The sequence below is a fragment of the Cygnus olor genome, chromosome 5 (assembly GCF_009769625.2).
Source record: "Cygnus olor isolate bCygOlo1 chromosome 5, bCygOlo1.pri.v2, whole genome shotgun sequence".
In the NCBI taxonomy this organism is placed as follows: Eukaryota; Metazoa; Chordata; class Aves; order Anseriformes; family Anatidae; genus Cygnus; species Cygnus olor.
In genome coordinates, this window is record NC_049173.1 from 31,537,765 (window position 1) to 31,564,456 (window position 26,692).

The 26,692-nt window shown below is 45.0% G+C and overlaps 4 protein-coding genes and 1 non-coding gene across 15 annotated transcripts in view; 3 read left to right on the plus strand and 2 right to left on the minus strand.

Annotated features, from left to right (window-relative positions):
- Positions 1–2,000: 2,000 nt before the first annotated feature.
- Positions 2,001–8,344, minus strand: CCDC32 (coiled-coil domain containing 32). Of its 4 annotated transcripts, none has more exons than XM_040557539.1 (4): positions 8,225–8,293; positions 7,638–7,887; positions 5,243–5,399; positions 2,001–3,757 (listed from the first exon to the last, which is right to left on the minus strand). In XM_040557539.1, exons 2-4 carry the CDS (start codon positions 7,876–7,878, stop codon positions 3,622–3,624), a joined length of 534 nt encoding a protein of 177 aa, XP_040413473.1. In that variant the 5' UTR covers positions 7,879–7,887; positions 8,225–8,293; the 3' UTR covers positions 2,001–3,621. The 4 variants fall into 4 exon arrangements, with proteins under 4 accessions (XP_040413473.1, XP_040413474.1, XP_040413472.1 ...); XM_040557540.1 differs by having other exon boundaries at positions 8,207–8,228; XM_040557538.1 differs by lacking the exon at positions 8,225–8,293 and adding an exon at positions 8,001–8,183.
- On the plus strand, positions 7,787–14,123 carry LOC121070411 (protein-L-isoaspartate(D-aspartate) O-methyltransferase-like). Of its 6 annotated transcripts, none has more exons than XM_040557533.1 (9): positions 7,787–7,915; positions 8,901–9,026; positions 9,887–9,991; positions 10,563–10,594; positions 11,091–11,243; positions 12,147–12,267; positions 12,968–13,053; positions 13,273–13,442; positions 13,760–14,123. In XM_040557533.1, exons 2-9 carry the CDS (start codon positions 8,912–8,914, stop codon positions 13,770–13,772), a joined length of 795 nt encoding a protein of 264 aa, XP_040413467.1. In that variant the 5' UTR covers positions 7,787–7,915; positions 8,901–8,911; the 3' UTR covers positions 13,773–14,123. The 6 variants fall into 6 exon arrangements, with proteins under 6 accessions (XP_040413467.1, XP_040413469.1, XP_040413464.1 ...); XM_040557530.1 differs by lacking the exon at positions 7,787–7,915 and adding an exon at positions 8,390–8,535; XM_040557534.1 differs by lacking the exon at positions 7,787–7,915 and adding an exon at positions 8,390–8,535 and having other exon boundaries at positions 11,091–11,195.
- On the plus strand, positions 13,836–17,828 carry RPUSD2 (RNA pseudouridine synthase domain containing 2). The gene is made up of 4 exons (XM_040558003.1): positions 13,836–13,885; positions 14,400–14,943; positions 15,076–15,372; positions 16,156–17,828. The coding sequence occupies exons 1-4, from the start codon at positions 13,836–13,838 to the stop codon at positions 16,945–16,947; spliced, it is 1,683 nt and encodes a 560-aa protein (XP_040413937.1). The 3' UTR covers positions 16,948–17,828.
- Positions 17,829–20,159: 2,331 nt separating this feature from the next.
- On the minus strand, positions 20,160–20,241 carry TRNAS-GCU. Its single transcript has one exon. It is a non-coding gene; the product is annotated as a tRNA-Ser (tRNA).
- A 119-nt stretch (positions 20,242–20,360) lies between these two features.
- Positions 20,361–26,692, plus strand: part of KNL1 (kinetochore scaffold 1) — a 31,173-nt gene continuing 24,841 nt past the window's right edge. Inside the window, exons 1-7 of one of the 3 annotated variants that reach the window (XM_040557527.1) lie at positions 20,580–20,652; positions 22,512–22,594; positions 23,039–23,092; positions 23,514–23,553; positions 24,304–24,363; positions 25,625–25,686; positions 26,137–26,192. In XM_040557527.1, coding sequence (XP_040413461.1) covers positions 23,058–23,092; positions 23,514–23,553; positions 24,304–24,363; positions 25,625–25,686; positions 26,137–26,192 — 253 coding nt within the window. In that variant the 5' untranslated portion in view covers positions 20,580–20,652; positions 22,512–22,594; positions 23,039–23,057. Of the gene's footprint in view, positions 20,514–20,539; positions 20,653–22,511; positions 22,595–23,038; positions 23,093–23,513; positions 23,554–24,303; positions 24,364–25,624; positions 25,687–26,136; positions 26,193–26,692 lie in introns of those variants that run through there. The other 2 variants (XM_040557529.1, XM_040557528.1) reach the window with 2 other exon arrangements.

Here is a 26,692-nt window from a genome sequence, read left to right on the forward strand (position 1 = left end):
AAGGGAGAATTGTCAAAAGGCACAGAGCCAGGGAGCTAACACTTCACTTGTGATTACTGGTTTCTCACATGCTAAAAAATCACCCTCCTTGTTTGATAGTACCTCTCTGCTGGTAAGTCACAGCCTGAACACACTGCTTTCAGACAGTGCTACTGTGGACCTGCCCATGCCTACTGATGGTTTGTTTTTCTCCGTTGCTGTGCTGTTATCAGCAGCTCGTCTTTTGTTGTTGTTATTTAGATTGGCACATCTCCCAGCATGTAAATTATTGCCACTGGTAGGAAGGCTGGTGTTGCTGTATAAGCCAAAAATAAAAAAAAAATCCTAGTGGAAATGTTGTTTATATCAGCAAGGGTTTATTTGATTGAGAGCTAAACAGCTTTCTTTTCCTACAATAACCCATAACAGCTTAACGTAACACCCTTTCTAGTTAAACCACGTGTAGCATCACCCAAGTGCAACACTACCTGCACACATCATGACTCTGCCACTTACTCTCAGTTTAAGCTCCTTTATTTTTAAAAAAAGTCTTAAAATATGAGTTCCTGTTACTCTTATGATGATTTTAAGCATAGACCAAGCCCAAGTCTGATTTCCTGTAGCTCGGTGTGTCCAAAGGGTGGACCACATGAAAGCTCCCAGTGTGTTCATCCATATACCTGTAACATGGTGCCTTCAGTGGCTGTCTTCTCTCCCCTTGAGCAACACAGGATTATGCTACTCAAGTGTAGTATTTCTATGTAAAAGTATAGGTAGTTTAAAACTAGATACTTTGTGTACTTGGAGAATTTTTAAAGCCTTTTTGCTCTTAAGCTGATAGATGGGTTCTTTTAGTCCTGCTGTTTACACACCAATTGAGTTAGACTGAGTCAGACAGCCTTTGGAGCAAGCTGCCAGTTGCTGGGGCTGGACCTATCGCTTGATCGGGATGCAGTCTCCAATTAAATGCCAATCTCTAAACAGTTAGGTTTTGGCAGGTCTAATTCTCTCCTGAAAAGGTGATGCTGCAACGCTTCAGGACCTAATTTACTGTCTTGTGCTGACATTACCAATCAAGAGCCACAAATGGAAAACCAGTGTTTCTTCCTGACCCATGTCCAGCATCACAACGCAGCAAAAACGTACCACAGAGTCCTGCGCTCATTTGGCTTTCTTGACTGTGCCAAAGCCGGTAGGTGGAGCTGGTATTACACCGCTGGAAGCCAACGAACCCTTTGACAACACAGTTGGTGCTGCTCAGGGAGGGAGCTGACAGAGGCGCATGCCTCACGGACAAAGGTCTCTTCAGTTATCACTGAAACAACCAGCACTAGTTCTCGTCTCCTCCTCCATCACAAGGCGTTTGTTTGACTTTCTGGCATCCATTCTGCTTGATGCTGATTTATTCTGAGTTTGTTTTGTTTGTTTTACTTAAGTCCCTAGATCTGATTAAAGTTTTCAGGACCTGTTCTCAGTTTGGGGGCAACAAGCCTTACTCCAGGCCATCCTGGAAGAGCACGCTTTACAAATACAAAGGGTTGGAAATAGCTGCTCTTCCCTTCTACATTCAAGCAGATTCTGCTGTGCAAAATGCCACTCAGAGTAGCTGGTATTTTGGACAAATTGAGGCAGATGGCCTTTCCATTCCTCATTCTTCTGTATGTGAAGAACAGATAAATGTAACTAAGCAGCAAAGGACCTATGTATGTCTTGCTGGAGTATCAATGCAAATCTGAAGTGCTCGGCTCAGCTAATTCTGTGTTTGGACAATTCTTCCCCAAGCCCTTTCCGTGAGCTTCTGAGCTACTTTTAAATAAAACGTTGAGTACTGCTTTCTCTTAGCTCCTCTAAATGAAGAGCTAGATTATGGGGACCTGAGACTTTAAATGTTTCGGTATAGTTATTTTGAATACATTTCTTGCTCAGATAGCTTTAATGGGAATAGACGAGATGATATAAAGCATCTTCACAGTCACTGTTAATCACAAGAAGGAAGGGTATTGACTGTAAAATAGCCTGGGAACAGAATAAGAAACTGTATTTTTCTCTCTTTGTACATACCATTTCTGATAAATACTCAAAAGCATCTTCATTACAGTTTCTCAGCACAGGTGAGAGAGTATTTACAGCACATTATCTGACTGTACAGCATAGCAGACTTATTTTTAGAGATAAATTAATAGGGACATTTAAAAGATGACAAAGAGACCCTCTTCAACACTGCCAAAGCTTTGTAGGCCCTGTATCATTGACATTCAGGTGATTCACCATATTTCTCAAACCTGTGTTTGCTCTAATGGAGAGCTCTGAGTGTGACTTCTTTAGTAAACGGCGAGGCTGGGGCGGGTGGTTACACAGGTAAGGCTGATTGTGTGGGCAAACACCAAGTCACCACACTGAAGAAGCAGCAACAGAATAACAGCTGTCAGGGGATGAAACAATAGCACCATTTATAATTGTACAGAGACAGGAAACAATGAAGGTGGTATCAAGGAGCTCTTTTTAAAAATGTATTTTCATAGAGATACATAATGAACAGTCTAGTGTGCATAAGCTGCTAGAACTACCCCTGCAATTTCTGTCTAAAGAGCTTTATCTGACAGAAGATGTACACTGCTTCCCTCTATCGACCTTTAGTGTCAATGCTAAGACAGAAAGCACAACTCACAGAAGCATTAGTCTTATACAAGTACACAATTGCTGATTCTTTGATTAATAATGGGAAACAACCCTCTATAGACTGAAACAGGATGAAGAAAAAAAATATATACTGGAATATATTTAAAGTCAAATAATTCTGTGCTAGTCTGTGATGAAAACAAGCTATTTGTAGCCTCCTTGGTCATCACACTTGTTTTCCTGATGTAGGATCTCATCTGACCCTCTCCTGGAGGGACTGAATGAGATGAGAGAAACAGATACAACATGACCAGTAATAAAAATACTCCTTCTCCAGCCCATTCTGTATCAGAGAGTTTGGATGGCCAATAAAGTGGGATATTCTAGGAGGGGACACTACAAGGACAGGAACATTAAGTAGTCTCTTGTTGCTACAATCTCAATATTATCATCAATTTATCGATTGCAGTGACAGTTTCCTTTAGGACTCCAAGTTTGAGTAGGCGAACAGTATCTGTCCTCCTCCAGGCACAGCTCAGGGCCAGCTCAAACATAAACAGTGAAGTTCAATAGAAAACACAGGGGACTTTGCAGGAAAAGAATACCCAATTTAGTGATAAAAGAGGTACGAGACAGGAAGAAAAACTGATGCAGTGGTTTATCTGTTCTATTCTAGACCATTACGCTTTCAGATGCTTCTGAACAACTGCTCTTTCTTTTGTTCAGAGTGCCTCCTGACGAGTTACAGACAATTCACATTCATACTGGAATGATTAGGTTGCTACAGGTTGGAACTAGATCGAAGTAGGATTTCAGTTCAACGTATGCTGTTTCACTCTTACCCACAACAAATGCCAGTCAATATCTCTAGAGGTCCAGAGCAGTTTTGTTGTTGTTTTTTTTTCTTTCTTTTGTTTCTTAAATGATTGACAATTGGCGCTTATGCCTCCCTCCCCCATTTGGGTTATTACTGTTGCTGCACACAGCTTCCTTGGGGTTTGGACGAGAGGCATGGCGTGTATCTCACTGCTCAGCAGCTGGAGGTTCTTCAGTCTCCTGCTTCTCTGGCTGCGATTCTGGAGGGATGAGGTACTGTACTTCTTCAGTATTGATTGCCACTTTATCAGGTTGTAGCCAGCGCTTTAGATACTCTAGCGTGCTGAGGGAAAGCAAAGACAGGGTGAAACATAAGATAGCAGTTTCACAGGAAGGTATGAAAAGATCTGTTAGCCACACTAACACCAGAAAGGGGAGGAGAGGTTGCAAAAAGTATGTCTACATCCTAGAATGCTAATGATATGGATACTATAGATGTACATAAACACACACTTACTCTCTCATAGCCTATCTCAAAATAGCTGGTCTGACTGGATAAGTTCTACCCCATCTTGTTTAAATACTGACTAAAGTTTTTTAATTCCGAAATGTGTATCTATATGTTCATCCTCCAGGAAGAGTGATACATGCCATTCAGTCCTTGGACTGGAAAATTAACTTGTTCTTGCTCTTTTACAAGAGCAAAGCTTTGCTTGGTAGTGTCTGTGAGATGATTTGCATGCTTAAAAGTTAAGGCTTGTTTAATTACATTGCTGGGTGAGAAACAAGTAGTCTGGTACCATTCAGGGGTGACCTCTAACTTCATTCAGTCAAATTCTGGTGAGGAAAATATTTTCATGGATAACATCCTCAGCCTTCAAAAGCAAAGTTGGAAGAACATCTATGCCTACAGCAACTTGTTTTTTAAATATACCACATTCAAGTTAACTGGTCAAAGAATCTAAAACCTACATATAAGCATGGATTATTTGTCATACTTGAACTCCAAAACTAGCTAAAGTAGATTTTCTTCAAGGGAGAAAGATAATCTTCTTTTCAGTTAGAAGCAATTGCGAAAAATGTCAGCTCAGAAAATAGAAATATGGAGAGCATTATAAGTGATTGGGAGTGTGAGATTACTAAAGAAAAAGACTCTCATCTTAATTCATATATCATCTGTAAAAGGGTAATGGGTGAGAGAGCAGAAGCATTGTAAGGGAGGCACTGAACTGAGAGCCACTCGGGAAATCTAATCTCAGGACTGGTACCAACCCCAGAAAGAACTTCAAATCCCACTTGTCTCTGAAGCAGTACTTAACTGGGCCCTGACAAAGACACAGGGAATGGTCTGTACTTCGCTGTTAAAAGTCAAGCCTTAAAGTAATTTGAGATGTATTAGACATTCCCTCCCTACCCGAAATGTGACAAGGGTAGTTGTCAAATAGGTTCCTGTTCTTTCCACTCTAGATCACCCCAGTCCAAGGGATGCAAAATCAGTGAACAGCTTTGAAAGTTCAACCCACCCATGCCCTTTGTGTTTCCCTCTAGCATGATACAAATCTGCTTGGTGGGGGGGCTGGACCAGATGATTTCCAGAGGTCCCCTCCAACCTCTATCATTCTGTGATTCTGTGAAATGGTCACTATCAAAGATGTTTAGAAAGCTTGTGAGTCTTGACAAGCTGCAGTGAGACCTTTTCTGTCATAATGCCCTCTCACAAGTCCTGACAAACCCTTATTTTACATTTTAAGAAATAAAGTCTAGTCTATTTGCCAACATAGATGATTATGCCTTAAGTGGTAATCCATCTCTTCGACCTGCTTATTACCTCTCATCAGATTCGTGTCCCTCTACATAAAATTCAGACTCAAACTTCTCCTGTAGGAACCTGTCCCAGCATTCTTTCTTAGCTTGGGAAAGAGTACGCAGCATGTCCTTGGAAGTCACCTCTTGAGACAAACCTTTTATTCTCATTAGTCTTCTCTCTGAAGAGACAAAAGAGGGGTCTTTATTATAATTTTCTCAAGGGAAGGAAAAAAGAAGTGTCTACACGTTTGATATTAAAAAGCTTAAATTAACATTTCAAGAGTTAACATTTTAAAAAGTAACTTTTTCTTGTACTTGAAGTCTGCGTGACAGTATTTCATTTATGTATGTTTGTAATTTGGAGTGACATTTCAGAAGGACATAAGGTGTGTATGCAATCAGTCAACTCTGTCCGTTTTTGTGTTTTAATAACTTTTGCACTCACTGTTCAATTTCAATGAAATTCACACAGAAGGCACAGATCTTGGAGGCATTAAGTCCCCACAATTTCCATACAAATTGGCATGGAACATAAAATCACACTAATTGTAGTGTGAAATTCAAATAATGCTCAAACTGAGACCGGGGAGGGCGGAATGCAGAGAGTGCAGCAGTATTATCAGTTGGATATCTCAGAACAGAATGTAATGTGAGTTTTTTCAGTCACAGGCTGCAACGAAAACCATGTTTTTACCAGATGCAGGGTAATCCAACTACACTACACAAAGCTGCAAGAAAGCAAATTTCATGGAGTTGCTCCAGTCACAAAATCCCTTTATAATTGATTCCTGACCCAATTTAAGAAGGAATCCACTTGTGCTCACACTTTTTTTTTTCAATTGAAAAGTGTATGTTTGTTAGTTGAACTGCACTAGTTCAAAACATGGCAGCCCACTTGTTACTCTTTTTGAAGTTTGTCTTATGTCACAGAACTGGGTTGTCACTCACAGTGTCTGGCCCGAACAATTCTTAAGACTTGAAATACCATATCTCCCCAAACGTACTGACAGGCTGATCCTATGATGACTCAAATATTAATCCTGGCCATGTACAAACCCAGGACAAGTTTATACTTCTGTTGACTTAGCTAGAATACACAAGACAAACTTTGTGCTAGCTTTACGTTTTCATCCTGACTCTGAGAAAATAGATCCAGATCCAATATGAAGCCTGCTTGTGAAAATTAATCCATTAGCATTTTCTGAGCAAATGGGAACTGCAGCAGCAATTAATACCAGAAGAGCAATTTGTGGCTTGTTGCTATGGCACTTTTGATCAGATACCAAGAGCTCTACTTAGTGTACTGTGAAACAACAGTCTGAAACAGTAACAAAGTCAAAATGAAGGCTCTGGCAAAAATATAAGCTTACAAAAAACACTTCTGCAACCTTGACCCCCCTTTTTCCTGGTCTGTTCCTGCACGCAACCTCGTATGCAAGCCAACATGACTGCGTGGCTGCACTGCAAACCAGATTACAAACTGACCCAAATAAAAATAACTCCATAGAAAGCAAGGAAGGGGGGAAGAAGAGCCATAAAAAATATTTTAACACAACTGGAGAAAGCAGTCCAACTGTTGGAGTGCAGGGGAACCTCAAAGGTTCCTCCTAAAAGGCACCAAGAGCACCCTTCCTGCAGCTGAATACTATTGTATAATGTGACCTCTGAAGGGAGCAGGGAATACTTAAAACTAGATGGCTAATTCCCTGGCCTTAGAACTAAAGACTGCTCTTAGCAGTGCTAGGATGTTGGCTCCAATAATGGTAACTTTATCTTTCCCCATATCAAGTGTTTCTATCAGATTTTATACTGTTAACAATCACTATATGGTGTTATAGATTATGCAGGAATTAACTAATCACATTGAGGCTAACTGCATAATCTGTCACTTTAAAATAGAGATTCTGGCAGGCTTTATTTGGGAAAGCATCAGAGCTTTCTTTCCTGTATCTGCCCCCTATCTCCCCAGCCAGAAAACATAGAAATAAATGTCACTTTTTTTCTTTCCATTCAGTTGTGTCTCCTGAGACTCTGTGAAATAATGAAACAAATGATGGTGACACAGAAACTCAAAGGCACTACAGTGAGTTCAAAACACATTTCCCCTCAGTCAACTACAGCAGAATTACGTGCTGCCCAGAGAAAGAAACAGCAGTATCCCTATTCTATTTATTTTGCAGGAAAAGCATAAATTCTTAGGTTTATACTTCATACAGAGTTTCTTCCAAGGGAATAGTTGAAAAAGCTACAGTTGTGCTTCTCATTTCCACTTGCATTAACTGAGTCAGACAATCTACTGAGTATGTGCAAGACATTTTTCCAACCAGAGGTGCGAGCACCATTGCCCTGGCCTCATAAACAGTGCCATAGTTATCATCAGGCATCTAAGCACAATCAACACCTTACCAGACACTCACCGAGGGATGCCAAATATACCTCTGAATCATTCAGGGGAGCCCAGGGCTTCAGGTTTGTTTGGGAAGAGCCTCCAGACGCGTTGCTCTGGCTTGCCCTGTCGGCGTACGCATCTGTGAAGGAGTCTGTGAAAGCATCGCTGTCGTCCTGAAGCTCTGGACGGGGCAGACACGAGCAGATTTCAGCCCAGAGGTCTTCGCTGGACCTGGCGACGGCGGCATCGACGCTTTCGATCATCCTCATGGCGAGGAGCTGAGAAAAGGGGGAGAAAGGACGCGCGGTGAGCGTGACACGGGACTTCTGCGCCCTCTGCTCGAGCCGCCTCAGGGGAGCCTCTAGGTGCTCTTAGGGCACCTTTAGGGCACCATTAGGGGACTTTTCGCAGCACGGGGGTGACACGCTCCGGGGCTCACGGTTACAGCCGGGCCCTGAGGGACCCCTCACAGCAGCAGGCCGCGGGGCCCCGGCTGCTCGCCGGCCCGGCCCCTGCAGGCCCCGCAACCCCCGGCCCCTGTCACGACCGCCCCCCCAGCTCGGCAGCCCTCCTCCGCCGGGCACAGCGGGGCCGCACCGCCCGACGCCCCCAAACCTGGCTCGGCCACCGCCGCTCGTACCGTCGACACGGCAAACCGCGACGGCTTCAGACCGAGCATTGATTGACATGCACATTTGACCAATCACCTCGCTCCCTCGGGTGGACGGAGGGAGCCTATTAGCCCAGCCCTCAGAGGAGGCGGGAAGATGGGCAGGAGGTGGGTGGGAGAGCGACGCTGCTGCGGTGCCATCTTGGTAAAGGGCGGAAGGTTTCCTGAGCGGCGTAGGCGAGCGAGGCGCGACACCTGGCAACGGGCGGCTGGGGGACGGAGACCGGGACCGGGACCGGGACCGGGACCGGGACAGGTATGGGGCCGGGGCCGGGGCCGGGGCCGAGGCTGGGGACCTGGGTCCGATAACCGATGTCCCCGTGAGGCGCGGATGACGCCTTGTCGTTGGGTTTCGGAGGGCTGCGCAGGGTAATTTGCAATTTGAAGCGCAAAAAGCTGTTAATTATGTCACGGCTCTTCCCTTTAAACATAAAAAGCTGGTAATTGTGGCACGGCTCTTACCTATAACCAAGGTGTCAATGCACCAGTGCTGACGGCACCCTGTGTAGCGTGCTCCGCTGTCTTCGAGCAGCACCTGGTATCGATTATTTTGTTTTAAACCCAAAAAAGGCTCGGGTTTGCGCGTGCCCATCGGAGATCCCATCCCCTTTCCCCTGGCAGGTGTCCGTGGGATGAGCCACCTGCTGCCCTGCGCCACGCTGACACTCATGGGACTGCTCCTCGCCAGGACGATGGCCTGGACTTCCAGCGGAAAGACGCACCCCGAGCTGGTCAACAACCTCTACAGTGAGTAACGGGGCTGTGTCTGGACCCCGCGGGTGCTTCGAGCTGCCCCTAGGAGCCTCTGGTGCTTCAGGGTTAAGGTGTTTGGTGTCCTGCAGCAAGCCGTTGCGATGCCGGTCGTTCCGAAGCGGCAGAGTTAGAAGGCCGAAATTTCACAGCGTCGCAATCTGAACTTGTCCTAGTTATAATTGGAAACGAGAGGTTATGCCAGAAGTAGCAGGAAAGGCTATCCCCGCAGCCCGCCTGCCATTCCTCTCACGGGGTAAACGCGTGACGCCTTTTAAAATGCTGCACGGAGTGGCGTTGCTCTGAGCCGGCAGATGCTCAGCTTCTTGGCAGTGTTTCACCTCCACGGATGTGCCCTGGGATTGGAGTCACGCGTGGTGGTGCTGCCCTGCTCCGGGCAGCATCTGGAACACAAGTAAAAATAGCTTTGAATTTCCTCAGCTGCTAAAGCCACGCTGATTTTCCCTGCGGTGCAAAGGAATGGTGAATGTTTCTATAGTCATTAAATCTGAACCAGAGTCTCCACCTTCAGGAGTGAAAGTGTGACTTGTTTACTATATTTAACACTCCTGGGCATGCTGTAGTTATAGCTAACAATCCTCTGGGCTGATGGTGTGACCATATTGTGATTTCATCCAGTGCAGCAAAACCTGAAAAAGATGTACTTTCATCTGCAGGGTTTTCTCTGTGTGTTTCTCTTTTTTTTTTTTTTTTGTGTCAATTCTCAGATAGCTTAGTAAGGACTCTCCCAGTTCTGCTGCTAACTCCTAGAGCTGTATTGCCTCCTTCCAAATATCTTCTTGCTTCCATACTGAGGATTTAAGTCCTTTCTCTGTCTGTTCTCCTCCATCTCCCAGAAAAAGGAATAATTAAATCCCAGCGGGTCTTCGATGTGTTACTGGCTACTGACAGAGGCCACTACATCAAATATTTCCCATACATGGATTCTCCTCAATCTATCGGTGAGTAACTCAAAGAATCACCATTTTTATGGTGTTTGTGTTGACTATGCTAGCCACAGTGACAGAGGGGCATGAGGTGCCTCAGCAGGTTGGAGTTCTTAATGCTGGACGCGCTATCACCAAAACAGTGGCTGAGTTTTTAGACAGGTCAGGTAGAGCAATCCTCATCCGTATTTCAGCTTGGGGGATCCAGAGGAAATATAGAACAATAGAACAATATAGATTTTCCACAGTCAAAACATGCATTGATCGTTCTGAGTTCAGCTTGTGGAAGGGAAACAAACGCAGCCTGTGATAGCTGCAGAGCATTTTGGTGAATGAGCTGGGGGATGGAGGTTGGAGCAGTTGGGAACTGAAGCACTAAAGCTACCTTGGTCTCATTATTAATCCTCCAGGAGTTGATTATAAGTTAGTGAAGTGCTTTAGTGAGACAAAAGAAGAGTCTTTTTGTATTTTTAGGGAACGGGGAGGGAGATTAAATAACTGTTCACGGTGGAGATTTTGATAATTAATTGGATTTTATCACCATAATTTCTTTATCACATAACTCTTGTCACTGGCTTCCTTTTAGGATACAAGGCTACAATCAGTGCACCACATATGGTGAGATGAAACTTTCTTTTTTAACAGAAACGCAGGAAATTGTTTGTCTCCCCCATCAATGCCTTTTTAAATTTTACTTAAATAATAAATTTTACTTAAATACTAAAGTAGAAAGGTGAAACAGGTCCCGCGGATATGATTGCCGTGCTTGTTTCTTTAGATGCTGAAACTTTTTTTTTTTTTGAGTTCATTTAAAAGCATGCTCAGGTAGAAATTCTGTGTAGCTGGGGAGAACCATTAATATTGTCATAATAATAATCATTTTTGCGTGACACTTTTCTTCCTGCTCCTTCGCATATTGACTGGACCTCTTTGTAACTGCTGTTCTGCAAAAAGACGTTCCAGATCAAACACTACTCGCTCTGAACATGTCAGACAAAACGCCCAGTGTGCTGTGTTTAAATCGGAGCACAAAGTGCTTGGAACAAGAAAAAGTTGTAGGAGGAGGAAAGTAAAATGGGATGTTTCACACTCTCTTGTACTTGTACCCGCACAGCATGCCCATGCACTGGAGTTGTTGAAGGATCAGCTTGTGGAAGGTGCAAAAGCACTGGACGTCGGATCCGGGAGCGGATACCTTACAGCTTGCTTTGCCAGGATGGTAAGCTCACGGGATTCCAGCCCTAGTGAGCAAGAGGCACCAGAGCAGGTAGCCTGCCATAGCTGGCATGTGCTTTTTGGGAGGAGGGAAGAGGACCGAGGGAAGCGGTGAACTGTTCCCAGACCATCTTGTAGTAAAAACAAACGCAGTGATTTTTGAAGTGGATGTTGTATCTGCTGTCAGATCACTTCGTACCTTAACCCAGGTCAGATTGAGTGGGGTGTGTTAATCTGCTGTGCAAGTCCATTGTAGGTTTTTAGTTTCTTCTTAAGTAGTCACAGTCTGTGACAGGACAAGGGGGAATGGGCTTAAGTTGTGCCAGGGGAGGTTTAGGTTGGATATTAGGAAGAACTTCTTTACTGAAAGGGTTGTGAGGCATTGGAAGGGGCTGCCCAGGGAAGTGGTTGAGTCACCATCCCTGGAGGTCTTTAAAAGACGTTTAGATGTAGAGCTCAATGATACGGTTTAGTGGAGGACTTGTTAATGTTAGGTCAGAGGTTGGACTAGGTGGTCTTGAAGGTCTCTCCCAACCTAGATGATTCTGTGAAATTCCTGAAGGCATTTTCTGGGAAGTGCTAGAAAGCTTGTCAAGTTACTCTTCTCAGGAAGTTGGTTAGTAAGGAACTGGCCCTGCCAAGGAAGCTGCTAATTGTACCAAGTAATTATTTATTTGGAAATGAAGGGTTGCTGGGAATCCCCATAGGCCATGTCTGTGTATCCCTTGAGTAGCTAACCTAACTGGAACTGCTCAGCCTTAAACCCAAAGTGGCACAGTATTTGCACCTCCTTGTTCAGACACTCTGCTCTGAAGTTTCTTCCTAGAAATTCTCCAGCCCCCATAGTACCTTGTCCTGTAAAATGCACCTCTGTACCTACAGGGTGTACAGAGTCTTTCTGCATCTCTGTGCATGCAGGAGGTAGATAAGTGTTTGTCTGCTCTTTCCTTCGTAGATGGGCCCAACAGGGAAAGCCGTGGGTGTGGAACACATTAAAGAGCTGGTGAACGAATCCATCAGAAATGTCCAAGAAGACGATCCGACTTTGCTCAGCTCTGGCCGTGTAAAACTTGTGGGTGAGCTCTGTGGGACCCTGGTGCTTGACCCCTTCCGTGAGCACGCATTAGCTCTGGCTGTCTGCAGAGCTCTGCTTCTCAAAACAGTGGTTCCAAGCTGTGTTGATGCTTTCCACGCTGTTGCTAGAAATCACTGGCTAGCTAAGCACAGTGTAACACTGACTTGAACGCTACGGTGTACGTAAGCAGCTTTTAATGCTGCAGGCAGTCGAGCACACACCTCACTTCTGAACGTGTAGTCCCTACCTTAATTCAGTAAGAGGTGTTCTTCAGAGGAGAGTGGTTGTACCACATCTGAGTTTCAGTTTATTTGAATGGGTCTGCACACGCTTTTTGTATTATTATTTTATTTTGTTTTTCCTTTTTTTTTTTTTTTGTTAACTTGTATCAGCTCATTCTGTATCCAGAATCTCAAGACTGCACAAAGCTACTGTATTACATAAAAGCCCTCCTGGCTTTGGCTGTTCCATTTTCCAGCATGGTTCAATTCCAGAAATATCTCCCCATTCTTAAAATGTAAACAAATGCTACATTTCTAGCAGACAGGTCAGTGCTCTGACGTGGGAATTCATGTTGCTATCACAGTCTTGCTACAAAGTTCTCCTCCTCTAAATTTCAATTGAAAGAATATTTGGAGAATGATTTTTGCATGGAACTGTTGTCTGAACAAGTCTTTTCTGCTTGCTTTTCCCTCCTGCAGTTGGAGATGGCAGGCAGGGATACCCCGAGGAGGCTCCTTACGATGCTATTCACGTCGGGGCAGCAGCACCAACAGTACCAAAGGAGGTAAGAGTGGTCGTGCGGGATGTCAGTTGCTGTTGGCTGCCTTTATCAGTAGCTGTGACAAAACTAATAGTTAGGGAACCACGGGAACCATCTGGTTTTTTTGTCTGTTTGCATGGAGCTGGCAAGCTTGTGTTTTTCAAGATGCCGTGACCTTCACAGCTTGGCTGACTTCTGTTGTCTCTTCTTGGCTCTGCTGATTCCGATCTCTCCGATTGCCAGCTGCTGAATGAACTGAAGCCGGGAGGTCGGCTGATACTGCCCGTGGGTCCTGAGGGTGCGAACCAAGTCCTGATGCAATACGACAAAACCAGCGACGGGGAGATCGTCGAAACCCAGCTGATGGGTGTGATCTACGTTCCTCTGACGGATAAGGAAAAGCAGTGGCCTCGGTAAACACTCGCAGCGTTTCTCCTCTCCACCCCGTGGGCTTGCTCTCCTTGAGTGCTGGCTTTGCTGACAGATCCCTGGATTCCTAGCAGCTGCTGTTTGTAAAGGACCGAAGGAAGAGGCTAACTAGTAGGCACATCAGGGGAGCAGGATGCGTTTTCTATTAGCCAGGGATCGCAGACTGAGGACTCGAGCCTTTTTTTTGTTGTTGTTGTTTTTTGGAGCCTCTGCACGTTCATAAACGCTGCAGCTGTGTCGATTCTGTCGCTGAGCCGAAGGCAAATGCGTGACAGTAACTGCTGGTTTTTCTTTGCCTCAGGGACGAATTCTGACAGCGGGATGGATATCTCTAAGGTCACCTCAGAAAGCTCACGGACGGGACTCGGACGGCCTGCATGGCTTTGCTTTTTGAGCGGGAGCTCTGGCAGTGGCTGCGCTCGCGAAGGCGAGCGCTGCTTCAACAGAGCTCGGGACGGAGAAAAGGCTGCGTCTTGGGCAGAGCCGGGTCTGGCCGCGGGGCTTTGATCCGGCCGAGCCCAGCCCCAGGTGACTCCTGTAGAGAGCTGCAGGGGCAGGCGGGCTCACACCTCCCCGCAGCCACCCCCTAACAGCGACCCTCTAACGCTTGGAGAATAAACAAGGCGCCCTTACCGGCTCGGGGCACGGTGCTCTGACCGAGCTCATTTACGCGAGCGCCTTCTCTTCTTTCCTGCGTCAGCAACCCCGAGTTTTTTGGGTAAAAACGCCGGGAATTGGGGAGGGAGAAAACCGGGGTGGGGGGGTGGGGGCGGCCTGGGGAACAGGGGGCGTGGCCGGGGGCGAGGGGCGTGGCCTAGGATAGAGGGCGTGGTTGGTGGTGGTGGGGCGTGAATGGGGTGGGGCGTGGCCTGGGGGACGTGGGCGTGGCTAAGTGGAAAGGGGTGTGGTTAAGGGGAGCGGAGGCGCGGTTGAGGGCTGAGGGGGCGTGGCCTGCGACGGCGGCCGCCTTCGGCGATTGGCTGCGCGGCGTGGCGTCACTCGGCGCGCCGGCGCGCTGTGTGCGGCGTGGCTGCGCGTGGTGGCGCGGGGCTGGGGCCGGGGGCAGCGGCCGCTTCTCCTCCCCCGGCGCGGCATGGCGGAGCCGGGGCCCAAGAGCGGCGCTGGGGGGGGGGGGGGGGGGGGGGGGGGGAGGAGGAGGAGGCTGCCCCGGCCCCGAAGAAGCGCCGCGTGGCCGCCGGGGAGCGCTACGTGCCGCCGCCGCGGAAGCTGAAGGCGGGGGTGAGCTTCAGCGCGGCGCATTTCGCCGAGACCTCGTACTACTTCGAGGGGGGGCTGCGCAAGGTGCGGCCCTACTACTTCGACTTCCGCACCTACTGCAAGGGGCGCTGGGTCGGCCGCAGCCTCCTGCACGTCTTCAGCACCGAGTTCCGTGCCCAGCCCCTCGCCTTCTACCGCGCCGCCGCCCGCGCCGGCCGCCTGCGCCTCAACGAGGAACCCGTGCGGGACCTGGACGTCGTGCTTAAGGTGGGCGCCTCTCCCTTTCCCTTCGTCCCTTAATCCCTTCTTCCCTCCTTTCATCCCTCCCAGGCCCCCCGGGTGCCTGGCCTGATGGTGTGCCTATGCAGAATGCACGCTTATTGTCAGCTTTTCTCGCAGAATAATGATTTTCTTCGAAACACGGTGCATCGCCACGAGCCGCCGGTCACTGCCCAGCCTATCCAAATTCTGGCGGAGGACGATGAGGTGGTGGTCGTAGACAAACCGTCCTCCTTGCCAGTGCATCCCTGCGGGAGGTTTCGGCACAACACCGTCATCTTCATCCTTGGCAAAGAGCACAACCTTAAGGAATTGCATACAATTCATCGACTCGATCGCATGACCTCAGGAGTGCTTATGTTTGCCAAGACGGTGGAGGTGTCCAAGAGGATCGACGAGCAGGTTCGGGAGAGACAGGTGAGAGATAAGGGCTGCAGTAGTTTTGGGGGTTTCTTGTGCGGTATTTTCTTGAAACACGCTATGGCAAAAAGTCAGTCAAACTTTTGGTCTAAACAAACCCAATTCCGAGGACAGCTGGTGGTCTTTTTCCTGTCCTAATTGTGCAAAGTGTGGAAGGCATCAAGAGAGAAGGATGGAGCAAAACCGTAAGCAATTTTTATAGTATCGTATTGAAAGGGGTTTCCATCCCTGTGGGATTGTGCAAACTGGCTGGTATTGTGCATGGAGTCTTAGAAAGGTTTGGGTTGGAAGGGACCTCTAAAGATCAGCTGGTCCGTCAGTTAGAGAGCAGTTTTATTTATCAGTAGAAGCGTGTCAGTCATCTAATACTTTTTCTATTTTAAGCTTTAGAAGTTTCTCTCATTTTTTTCCACTGGTTTTCAGTCCAAACAGAACTATAGCTGTAGGGTGCTAGCTTCCAGGATTTACTTCAAGGCAATGAGGGTCACAGCAAAAACCACTGAGAGGCAACTCTTGAACTTGATATGGGGAAGACAGTTCAGGCCCTTATGTTCTTGAATTCTCAACTAGTTGGAAGCTAGAATGAGAGAAATTTGGTTAAAAAGCTGCTTTTTTTTCTTTTCCTGTTCAGTTGTAATAAAACTTCAAGAGTAGATTAACTAAAATGAAAAATATGTATTTCATTGATGAGAGAGAGAGGAGTAACTAGGATGAGACTGAATCATAATCAGACCTGAGACAGTTTTCTCTTCTGAGAGTTGTTGTTCTTTCTCCCCATAGCTGGAAAAAGAGTATGTGTGTCGTGTGGTGGGGGAGTTCCCAGAACACGAAGTGGTCTGCGAAGAGCCCATACTGGTTGTTTCATACAAGGTGGGGGTGTGCCGTGTGGACCCCAAAGGGAAATCCTGCAAAACCATCTTCCAGAGGCTCAGTTACAATGGCAAGACCAGCGTCGTCAAGTGTCTTCCACGTACTGGCCGCACACACCAGATCCGGGTCCACTTGCAGTACCTGGGATATCCCATTATCAATGACCCCATCTATAACATGGAAGCCTGGGGCCCTGAAAAGGGCAAAGGTGGCAAGATTGGTAAAACAGATGAAGAACTCCTTAAGGCGCTCGTGGAGGAGCATCGTTCCAAACAGAGCCTGGATGTCTTGGGGATTTCAGAAGAGGACTTGAACACCAATGCAGAAAATCAAGACTCTGGTAATTCAAGCAAGTGCACAGAATCTGTGCAGGCTGATCCTATAAATGAGAACTCCTGCCCTGCTGAGGGCACTAAGGATCCTGAGAGAAATGAAACACCAGCTTGTACACTGGACCCTGATACCAATCTGGAAACACTTCAAAAAACTACAGAACTAGGTTCATGTGAGAACAAGGGTGGGCAAACAGGAGGAAATTGTTCAGAAGAGAAGGACCCTTTATGCATGGAGTGTAAAATTACAAGGCGGGACCCATCTCCAAAGGAGCTGGTGATGTACCTACATGCCTTGCGCTATAAGGGAGCAGAGTTTGACTATTGCTCCAAGATGCCTGAATGGGCCATGGAGGACTGGGAGGAATGACAGAGGGCATGACATCTAAGGGCATTGTTCTAGTGTGGCCAGAGAAGTGTCTTGTAAAGACCTAAGGTTTCAGTGTGCTTGAGGTGAAGAAACTGCTGGTGACTTGAAATGCGGTGGGAAGGCCCCCATATTGTTGGGGCCGGCAAATTGCTGTGGCTGCTGACAGGCACTGTAAAAGGTGGGCAAGAACATGGGGTTTCAGTGCTAGAATTACATTGTCATTTAGTGAACACCTGGGCAACAGCCACCTCAATGTGTTACAGGTCTGCTGTCAATTACCTGCAGAGAAAATTTAGTGCATACGCTTTATTTAAGAAACCGATTTTTCTTTTGGCCTGCTATATAATGTTCTTGTACTGTACGGTGAGAGCTGCTGGAATATTGTTCAACATACTGGATGTCACATCATACAGGAAAACTATTTGTACTTTGATTTTATTGTCAGACTGATTTTAAAACCAAATCGTTAACACTGAGAATGCCATAAGGTAAAACCAGAGCACTGTGAAGCTGATTTCTTTACTGTTTGTCAGCAAGGTGGACTTTGCTTTGAAATTGCTCTTTTAGAATTCCTTCACATAATTACTTGATTTGGGATTAGTAACTCTAGGAATGGATCTGTGTGTTGAGCCTATTTCTGGAGGTACTAGTCCCAAGATTTTATCCATATAAGATTTATGAGGAGACTTGATTTAGCAGAGTGTCTTGCTATGTGCCCTGTGACACGTCTTCTGCCTTCTCAAAAACACGTCATCTTCTCTGAGAACCTATTGATTTCTAATCCTTATGCCTCAAATAAAAACATCTCCATACTTGAACAAAAACCCAAGGTAGAGACCAGTCTACCAACTTTCACTTTGTTTTTACCGTACCATGGTCAAGTTGTTTCTGAATGGTGTGTATTTGCTTTTAATGTTGCTTCACGTGTGCTTCAAGGTGACGATTGGCCTTAAAGAAAAAAAGACTGTTTTATAAGCAAACGAGAAGCTTTTCTTAATACTGTTTATAGTAATGTTTCCAGGATGATAAATATCACTATAGCTCTTATTTTCATCGATGTTTATATGGCCTCTGAGAGTTTTATCACAATCATTGTATTAGGTTCTTTTTCTTGTCCGTCTTAGGCAACCTCAGTGGTAATGACCAGCTGCACGCAATCAAAACCTTTCCTGGAAAGAGCCACGTTATTTCAGAATCCTGTGCATCCACCTACATAGGATGCATGCATAGGGTTCAACACTTCTAAAATGTTATAGAAACCTTTTTTAAAGGTGAGAAAAGGAATCCAGGAGACCTGATGCTATTCAGTAAGCATGTCACCAGCCTTGCTGGAGTGTGGTCCAGTACTGGGTGCTCTTTCCTTGTTATGCTGAGCTTTACACTCTCTCAACCCACCAAGACGCAAAGGTTACGGGAGAAACCCCTGCTTCACGAGGTATTCTTGGGTGAGGTGCTGGGGACAACATGTGCTCCACGACTAAGGTTTGCCAGGCCAGGAACAACTACCCTCCTCCTTGGCAAGGCTCCTAAAATCACCTGTTGATACCCACAAGTGTGACTAGGATCCAATAGCCCAAAGTAGCCAAGTGATTTTTTTTTTCCTCTCCTGTACATCCAGCTGTTGTTGAATGTTTCTGTAAGAGTTCATTCAGACTTGAGCTTTGCTCTTCCACATCCTGCTAAGGGTCTCTCATGATTCTCATGTAACCACAGATTTTTATATTTTTTTTTCCTGCTATCATGTAATAAGGCCTGGTCTAGTACTTAGCTGCAGGCAGCTTGTTAAACAAAGGAGGTAAAAACTCCCCTGTATCATCTAGTTTTTTCATACACTGAAATATATATATTTCATCTAACTATGCAAATGAAAATTTGGTGCCTTCAAAATAAGAATATGTGCAACTGTTACTAGCTTTAGACACGGGAAAAATGGTGGATTTAGGGGCAGCTGAGCTTTAATTGAGACTGACATGACCCAAGTTATACTGTCTGTTGTTGTTTTTTTTTTTTGTTTTTTCCTCTGCAAGAAAAAAGCACCTGAAAGAAATTATACTGGCTTGTGTCAATAGATGGAGACCGGATGGCCAAATGTGGAACTGCTGTTCACTGTCGTGTTTCACTTTTTCTGGCTATCCCTAATGGCTGTAGTTAATATATTTTCATTATCACACCTTGCTGGTCAAGAAATGCCGCGACTTGTCTTTTCAAGACACTTTGGGCAATGACCCTTCAAGGTTGGTTTCACAAGGAGCTTACCAGCGATGGCATCACATTTCAGTTTGAGTCCGAGCTGGTGGTTTCACACTGCGCAGCCACTGGGTGTCTGCTGCTGGTACCTGCTAAAAACATGCACAAGATAAAACATCTGCTGGTTTGCTACCAAGGAAAGTATTTCTGCCAGTGATGGCATGTGATAAATCCCCACCTAGGCCTGAGAATTAGCCCAAATGTGACCAGGGAGCTCATCTCCCATTTTTTCCAGCTGTGTTTTAACCAGTCCATTACAGGTGCTACTTGTGCGTATAAAGAGCTACCGTGTGGCCGCGCTCTGCATAGGATCTGGTATAATCTGATTTCCACCAGGATTTAAGCGTAGTTCAATCTGGGCAGTGTAGCCTGGAGGGCTCTGGGAGCTGTTCCAGTAAATTACATGTGAGAGGCCCCTTCCGCTCATGCTAATTACAGTAATTATGGCTTCAACATGCAGCAAAGTCTCAGGGGAGCATTTTGTTTCATTAACTTCTCCTTCCAGATTTTTAAGTTAACTCTTCATGCAGAGTAGCTCTTAGTAATCAGTTACACTTCTAAAATCTCAATAACTACAGGAAAAGCCCATTAAAACAGTCAGTGAGCGTGGATGTAGTTTCAGTGAGGCACAGTGATCAGCCTGGCTGGAGCTCCCTCAGCCCCTGATTTTGCAAAAATTTATTTACCCGAAGCTCCCACCAGGGATTTGGCAAACCTGAATGAGGCAATTTGGGTCGAAAGAAGCAGTTTGGTGGTGTTTGGGCACAGAGGTCGCAGGGCTCCGGGGGGTGCAGCTGCCTCCCCTCAGGCCTCCTTGCGCGGCCCCAGGCGGCGGGAGGGATGCGCGGGGTGGCGGTATATGCCTTGGCAGCCCTCGAGGCGCCAAAAATAAAAATTAAATAAATAAGATAAGGAAAAAAAAAACGGGAGGTGTGGGAGGGAGAAAAAAAGGAAAAGCTAGTTGCCGACGAGGATGGGATTCGAACCCACGCGTGCAGAGCACAATGGATTAGCAGTCCATCGCCTTAACCACTCGGCCACCTCGTCACGAGAGCCCTGTTTCCCGCACAGCCCATAAGAATCCGCACCACCTGCTCCCGGCCTCGCCTCCCGCCCACCGCCCGCTCTGCGAGATGGCGCCCGTCTGCCGCCCTTTGGCGGCAAGAACACAGGACGACGCGACCGGACAGGGACCGAGCCACCCTACCCCGAGCGCCCTCCGCTGCTTCACACTCATTCCTCCGGCTGTGGCGCGGTGCCGGCGAGAAATAATCCCGACAAGGCAGACCACAGGCTGGCATCACGGAGGCCGCCATATTGTACGGAACGCCGGGGGCCGCCATGGCGTACGGAGCGCTAGGGGGGCGCCATGTTGTACGTCCTGCCGTCGGGCGGGCGGTTTGGCGCGCGGCGGTTGGGTTTGAACGGTGAGGCGGCGGCGGCGGCGCCGTGAGGGCAGTGAGTGAGGGGCCGGGAGGGGGCTGGCGGGGCTGAGGGGGGTTTCAGAGCCCTGGAGGGGCTTTGGGGGGCTGGGAGCAGCGCAGGGGGTTGTAGGGAACGTAGTTCTGGTACCGTACGGCCAGTTTGAATTTTTTTTTTTTTATATTTGTAAGTTTTGATAAGCGCGGCAAGCGACCAGCGAAGTGTTCCTGTGGGTGTCGCCAACTTCGGGGCGAACGCTTCATCGACGTTCAAATTGTTTCTTTCCCTTATTCTTCATACAATTATCGTTTTCAAAGCGGGCTTGTTGCATTTCGAGTTTCTCCAGGGTCTCCTGCCATTAATATTTATGTTGTTAATAGATCTCACAGCTGCCTTCAGCCCCGTCGCGAGGTGCGGTTGTCTTTCCCTGCAACTCGCAGCCAAGGCAGTCCGTGGCTGTGAATTTTGAGGAAAATTGCAAAAAGGAACCGGGAGCCCTGCACACAGAGCAGTTTCACCTAAGATGAAAGACGCTTTTATACCTCAAGTCTTTAAAAGCTTCCTCCACGTACTGTGGTGTTGCGAACAAAGAAACCCTATCCCGTTACTGACTTTCCCAGTGCCCGGATGCATTATAGCAAAAATACTGAGCGTTTTAATTACATCATGATCTTGTCATTTAAGTCGTTAAATTTCCCTGCAAGACTTGCTAGCGTTATTTGTGAAACGTGAAAGTTACCGGATGGAAGCTGTTCAAGAGATGCTACTCTTCCACAGGCCTACTATAGGCCTACTATAGCCTTATTTTTGATTATATAATACTCCATCTCAAGGAACTAAAATGTTTTATATTTAGAAACAAAATATAACCTGGTACTGTTAATAGACTGAATGGTGCCAAGTTCGGGCCTGAGGGGATTTCAGTGTGCTGGGGCAGTCCAGAAATGCTCGATAAAATGCATGATAGGCTTAGGTTGGTCAACACCAAGCAGTACTTTTGGGAAAACACCTCTGTAAGTGATAGCTACAGGTGTATGCTAGCCTTTGGGTATTGCTCCAGGTAGTGCTCCCAGGCTGTCTTGGTTTTGTTGCCTCAGAGCTGCAGGCCCTGAAAGCCAAGGCCTCTGCAGTTCCCTTTCTGAGGGGTGTATAGCAATATCCCACTAGTAAGCGATTGATTTAGTGTTTCACTAACCGTAGAGCTTTTTTTTTTTAAAAAAAAAAAACAACTCTGTAAGGCTTAGCTTTTCCTTGGTCATCTCGTGGTTTAAATGCTGTGGTCTATGGTGAGGAGACTGGCTTGGTGGAGAAGAAGGGGAGATGTTGCTTATTGGGGGGAACTTATGAATGTGTATGAATACCTTTGGGAAAGTTTCAAGAAGATGGAGCCAGAAGGGATGAGACGCAATGAGCACAAACTGGACTACAAGAAATTTCACTCAAACGTTAGAAAAAAAAAATGCGGAGAAGGTGGAACAGATTGTCCCAGAGCAACTGGCCATAGCTTTGGGCAGGGGGTTGGACTGTACGATCTCCAGAGGTCCCTTCCCACCTCCAAGAGTCTGTGATTTTGTGAAATGCAAAAGCTGAGCAGTTCCTCTCTATTTCTAATTGTCTCTTAAAAAAAAAAAGTGTTTTACAATTTGCTTAACCCTTGCCTAGGCAAGAGTTTCTCTTAAGGCATTGTTTGCTGAGGTTTAGCAAGGGGAAAATGAAATGTGGTGGTATTGTCAGATTGCTTATAGCTGTCACATAAGAATATTTTGCGATAGTAGTAGTGATGGAGATATGCATGTAGATAAATATCACTGAAATCTAGGAAAGAGCACAGAAAAATGTGTTTGTTGATATTATGGTGGTGATTCAATGCTACAATATATTGTGTTCTTTGTCAGGTCCATGGGAGAATGAGGTTATGAGGAATATTAACCTGGTATTCAAAGCCTTGCATTTTGTTGTGCTCTACAGGAAACCTGAGGTAATATCCTAAGGCATCTTCACGGTGTGGGTTAGCTCATTATCCCCTGCTGTGACTTTTAATAGGCATACTAGTTCATAAAAGAGAAGATATTCTTGGGGTGGCAGGGAGTAGTAGTGAATGAAAAATTGTCTTGTGTGTCAGAGCGAACTAGTGCACTTTGTATTGTAGAAAGCTTGATCATATTTATCTCCAGCAGTTACCAAAATCTTAATTTTAAGTAGAAGGCTGCCGAACCAGTAAGACTCAAACTGCTAGCACATTTGATTTATAACATGATATGCAGTAGAAACCATTGAATTGGGAGGCCTGTTAGACATCAGAGAATTCCTCTGAGTAAAGAAGGATAGAGAAGAAAATTTTAGCAACTGACTGAGTCTAGTATCTAGTTGTTGTTCTATACAATATTGTTAGTGAGATTCATTAATATTTTTTTGATTTCAGTACTGCATTTCCCACAGAAATGGACAAGATTTATGCAGACCCTAATGTGGAAAAGTAAGTTGAAACCTCATAAGGACCTCACTGTGATTCGACTGTTGTCTTTTAGATGCAAAATGTTTCTTAATCCCTGTGTGCACTTTAGGATCTCTTGAATGAAATATGCTGTCCATCAAGAAGAAAAACAGGGAGGTTTTTTGATTATGGTGTAGGAAAGCTCGAGGAAATCTCATAGCAGTGGATCGTCTAGAGACTGACCACAGGGGTCAGAGCACAATATGTTGAATTTTCCAAGGGTTATATATGGGACCTAGCATTGGAATGATCTATTCCAAGCAAGTTTGTTCAAGTAATTTCACACTTGTAAAAATAACGGAGAAATTGAATTATTAACCATAAAAATGTGGCAGCACTGTTCAAGAAATACATCTTGGTTCCAGTTTATGCACTAATATCTATTTCTCTTTTTTCCCTCCAGTGATAATACAGAGCACATGAGAGGAAAGCGACTGTCCTCTGTGAGTAACTTAAGGCATTTCTAAAATAAAACTGAGTGAGTGAGTGAAGGAAGGAAAGGGGAGCCATAAAGAAGAATTAGTTTTCTCATCACAGCCTGAAGAAAAACATACCAAGAGCAAAGAAAGACCCTATTAAGTTTGTGATTGAATGTGACACTTCTGGCTCTTACAGATTCTCTACTGCCAAGTAATCAGTTCACGTATTCTTGTGAAATACCAGTTCACTGATTGTATGGCTGGCTGATGTATTCAAGTCTGAAAGCATTGCTGTTCACATTAGCAATGTGGCAGAAGATGATACAATTTCCACAGAAGGATTCGCAGGTGAAGCGAGTGTACAGGGATATACCTGGTAATTTTCTGATTGAAGTGAATGAATTCGGTATTCAGAAGGACAGTTTACCCACTCTTTTCTCAAAATAAGTAAATACGTGAATAAGATATTCAAAAATTAAAGTTATGCCTTCATGGTTACGGATTCAGAATTTTATGAATTCTTTGGTCAATAATAAGTATACCTTCAACTGAACTCCAGTGTATGGTGCGTTGGTGAGAAGCAGGGTCAGAGACTGGGACAGATGCCCAATGCAAGAGTGAATTGTAGGTTATGAAATCCATGGTAACTTGTGCATAAATGATGTCTTGAACTGTTTGTACACCAGCTGTGACTGAACCAGTCATTTACTTGTTGCTTGATCCTTTCTTTTGTGGGTGCTGGGGCTGATTTTCTCAACTTACACTTTCTTTTAGATTTTAAAGGCTCCACGAAATCCTCTTGATGATTTGGGAAATGGGAATGAACTCACTCAGGTAGGTCTGTTAAGTCCTCTTTTGCTGACTCTCTTAATATCTTTGGTTTACTCCTCAACTTGTCCCTGATTAAACAGGGTCACTAGAATAATGTAGGTGTAAAAACTCTTGTAATAACTGCTTTGGAGGATAACGTTTGGAGTAATAAATATTACATGAAATCCATTGAACTTTTATTTTACATCAGAATATGTCTTCTGTCAAGCATGGAGGAATAACCAGAAATTAATAGATATATCTTGCTTCTGGTGTAGTACACGTGACTTGAAGTTTGCCACCTGGAGTACTGTGTGCAGCTCTGGGGCCCACAGTGTAAGAAAGAAAAGACCTCTCAGAGTGGGTCCAGAGGCTGGAGCACCTCTCTAATAACTTCTTTCAAATATGAAATGTGAGCCTGAAATACTCGTGCATAATATATTTCAAAACTGGTTGGAGTATGAAGAGCAGCTCAGTCTTCGTTTAAACTTTAATACCTTTTAACAATGATGCGTAGTACTGCTACTGAGCAATATAGAACCATCGTATGCAGTAGTGTGACTTTGTTCATAACTGCTTGTGATGCTGACATAGTTCCTCTGTGCATATAATGGATAGTGTCAGTACATCAACACGTTGTCTTTCTTAAACAATGAGTATTCTGCTGTCCTGGGCAGAGCTATTTAGTTAGGGAACCTTACTGCAGACACCTGCACCGCAGTGGTATGGTGAATTAGCTTTCCAGTATATGCAGTGTTGCATTGTTACACGCCTTGTAACATTGCATTAGTATAATCGTGTAGTCAGTGATACCATTTAAACATTTCTTTGGGAAAATATCAGTGGTGATTTTGATTCTTCCATGCATCCTTCCCTTTCTTCCATAAAGACAAGTGTTTTTTTCAGTTGTCACAGAAAGCTAAATTTAAAAAAAAAAATCTTGCAACTCACTTGTGCTAAGCAGCTAAGTATTTTTTCCCTAGTATGCCAAACATTATGCCAGACAAAAATCCTTATAAGTGGTATTCTGCTTCTTCTGTCTGAAACCAAGCAGTTAGTACAAAATGATCTTTAGAACCTGCTTCTTGTGAGATAGTTGTCTCTCTGCGAAGAGGAGAGAAGCTGGAGAACTATAAGTGGTTTAAAGATGTTGGCAAATACATGTTGTACTTGTTGAACTATTACGCTTGCATTTTTTCTTTTTTTGTGTGTGACAAGCTATAATTATTGTGGATTATGGCATACGAACTGTTCTCTGTACATCAAACTTTTTTTTTTTTGTCAGGATATCAATATAGATAAACGCAGGAAAAACTCCCGACGCGTCAGCTTTGCGAACACCATAAAGTAAGTTTGATCTGAAGGATGCAGATCTACATCTCTTTTTTTAAGCATAAAGTTGTAGGTAATAATCTGCTATCACCTAAAATTGCTGTTTGCATACATTTATGGGCATTCAGTGAAGAAAATTGGTGACTTTTTATACTAAGTTGATTTTGAGCCCTAATAGAAACATTATTCACTTTCTCATCCTAGCTATAAAAAATGATGGAGTAAATTTCATATAATTAGGAAACTTTGGTTTTCATTAACTTTTCTAGTGATTTTCACATGAAGTATGATGATGGCATCTTCCTGCTGGAAAGTATGGTTGGGTTCAGTAAGCTGCTGTCTTTTGGTATCATTTCAGAACATATCATGTGGGAAAAGATTGAGATTAAGGCTTTTTTTTATTTCTTAATTTGCTTTAAAAAAGATCATCTTGTGTTTTCAAAAACTGTTTTCCTTTGTTCTTAGCTGCAGAGTCTTCCAGCGAGATCTTAAGAATAATGCAGCAGAGAGAGAAAATGAAGGTAAAAAGTCCTTTCTTTTCTGACAGGTTTCACAGACTATTAGCAACAAGACTTCAGCCAGAATTTAAGAAGTCAAGCTTGTCAGTCATAGATAGGGAACAACATGGTCAGCTGTTTGTGATGGACTGGATGAAAACCCATTAGTTACTACTACTTAGTTACTATTAGTTACGTGACTAATTAGTACTTACTATTAGTACTTAGTTACCCATTAGTTACTAGTACAAGTGGACCTTGTAGCTCAGAGAAGGAATTATTTCTTTTAGACAAAATGCACCTAGTTTTGGGGATTGTTGTGGTTTAACGCCGCCGGCAGCTAAGCACCACACACCCCTAGCCTGCCCGCTGGCAGGACAGAGCGAGAAGCTGAAAAGTTCTTGGCTTAGTGTAAGCACTGCTGTGCAACAATTAAAACATCAATGTGTTGTCAATATCAGTGTTATCAACATCATGTTATCAACATCAGTGTGTTATCAACATTCTTCTCATCCTAAATCCAA

Excerpts from the sequence above, each read along its gene's own strand:
- LOC121070411 (XM_040557533.1), top strand. The coding sequence starts at position 8,912 with ATGAGCCACCTGCTGCCCTGCGCCACGCTGACACTCATGGGACTGCTC. Across the intron at positions 10,595-11,090 it reads CAATCAGTGCACCACATATG|CATGCCCATGCACTGGAGTT; the intron begins GTGAGATGAAAC and ends GTACCCGCACAG. Across the intron at positions 11,244-12,146 it reads AGCAAGAGGCACCAGAGCAG|ATGGGCCCAACAGGGAAAGC; the intron begins GTAGCCTGCCAT and ends TTTCCTTCGTAG.
- CCDC32 (XM_040557537.1), bottom strand. The coding sequence starts at position 8,288 with ATGCTCGGTCTGAAGCCGTCGCGGTTTGCCGTGTCGACG. Across the intron at positions 7,888-8,249 it reads CGCGGTTTGCCGTGTCGACG|CTCCTCGCCATGAGGATGAT; the intron begins GTACGAGCGGCG and ends CCCTTTTCTCAG. Across the intron at positions 3,758-5,242 it reads GGACACGAATCTGATGAGAG|CACGCTAGAGTATCTAAAGC; the intron begins GTAATAAGCAGG and ends GCTTTCCCTCAG.
- RPUSD2 (XM_040558003.1), top strand. The coding sequence starts at position 13,836 with ATGGCTTTGCTTTTTGAGCGGGAGCTCTGGCAGTGGCTGCGCTCGCGA. Across the intron at positions 13,886-14,399 it reads CAGTGGCTGCGCTCGCGAAG|GGGGCGTGGCCTGCGACGGC; the intron begins GCGAGCGCTGCT and ends TTGAGGGCTGAG. Across the intron at positions 15,373-16,155 it reads AGCAGGTTCGGGAGAGACAG|CTGGAAAAAGAGTATGTGTG; the intron begins GTGAGAGATAAG and ends TTCTCCCCATAG.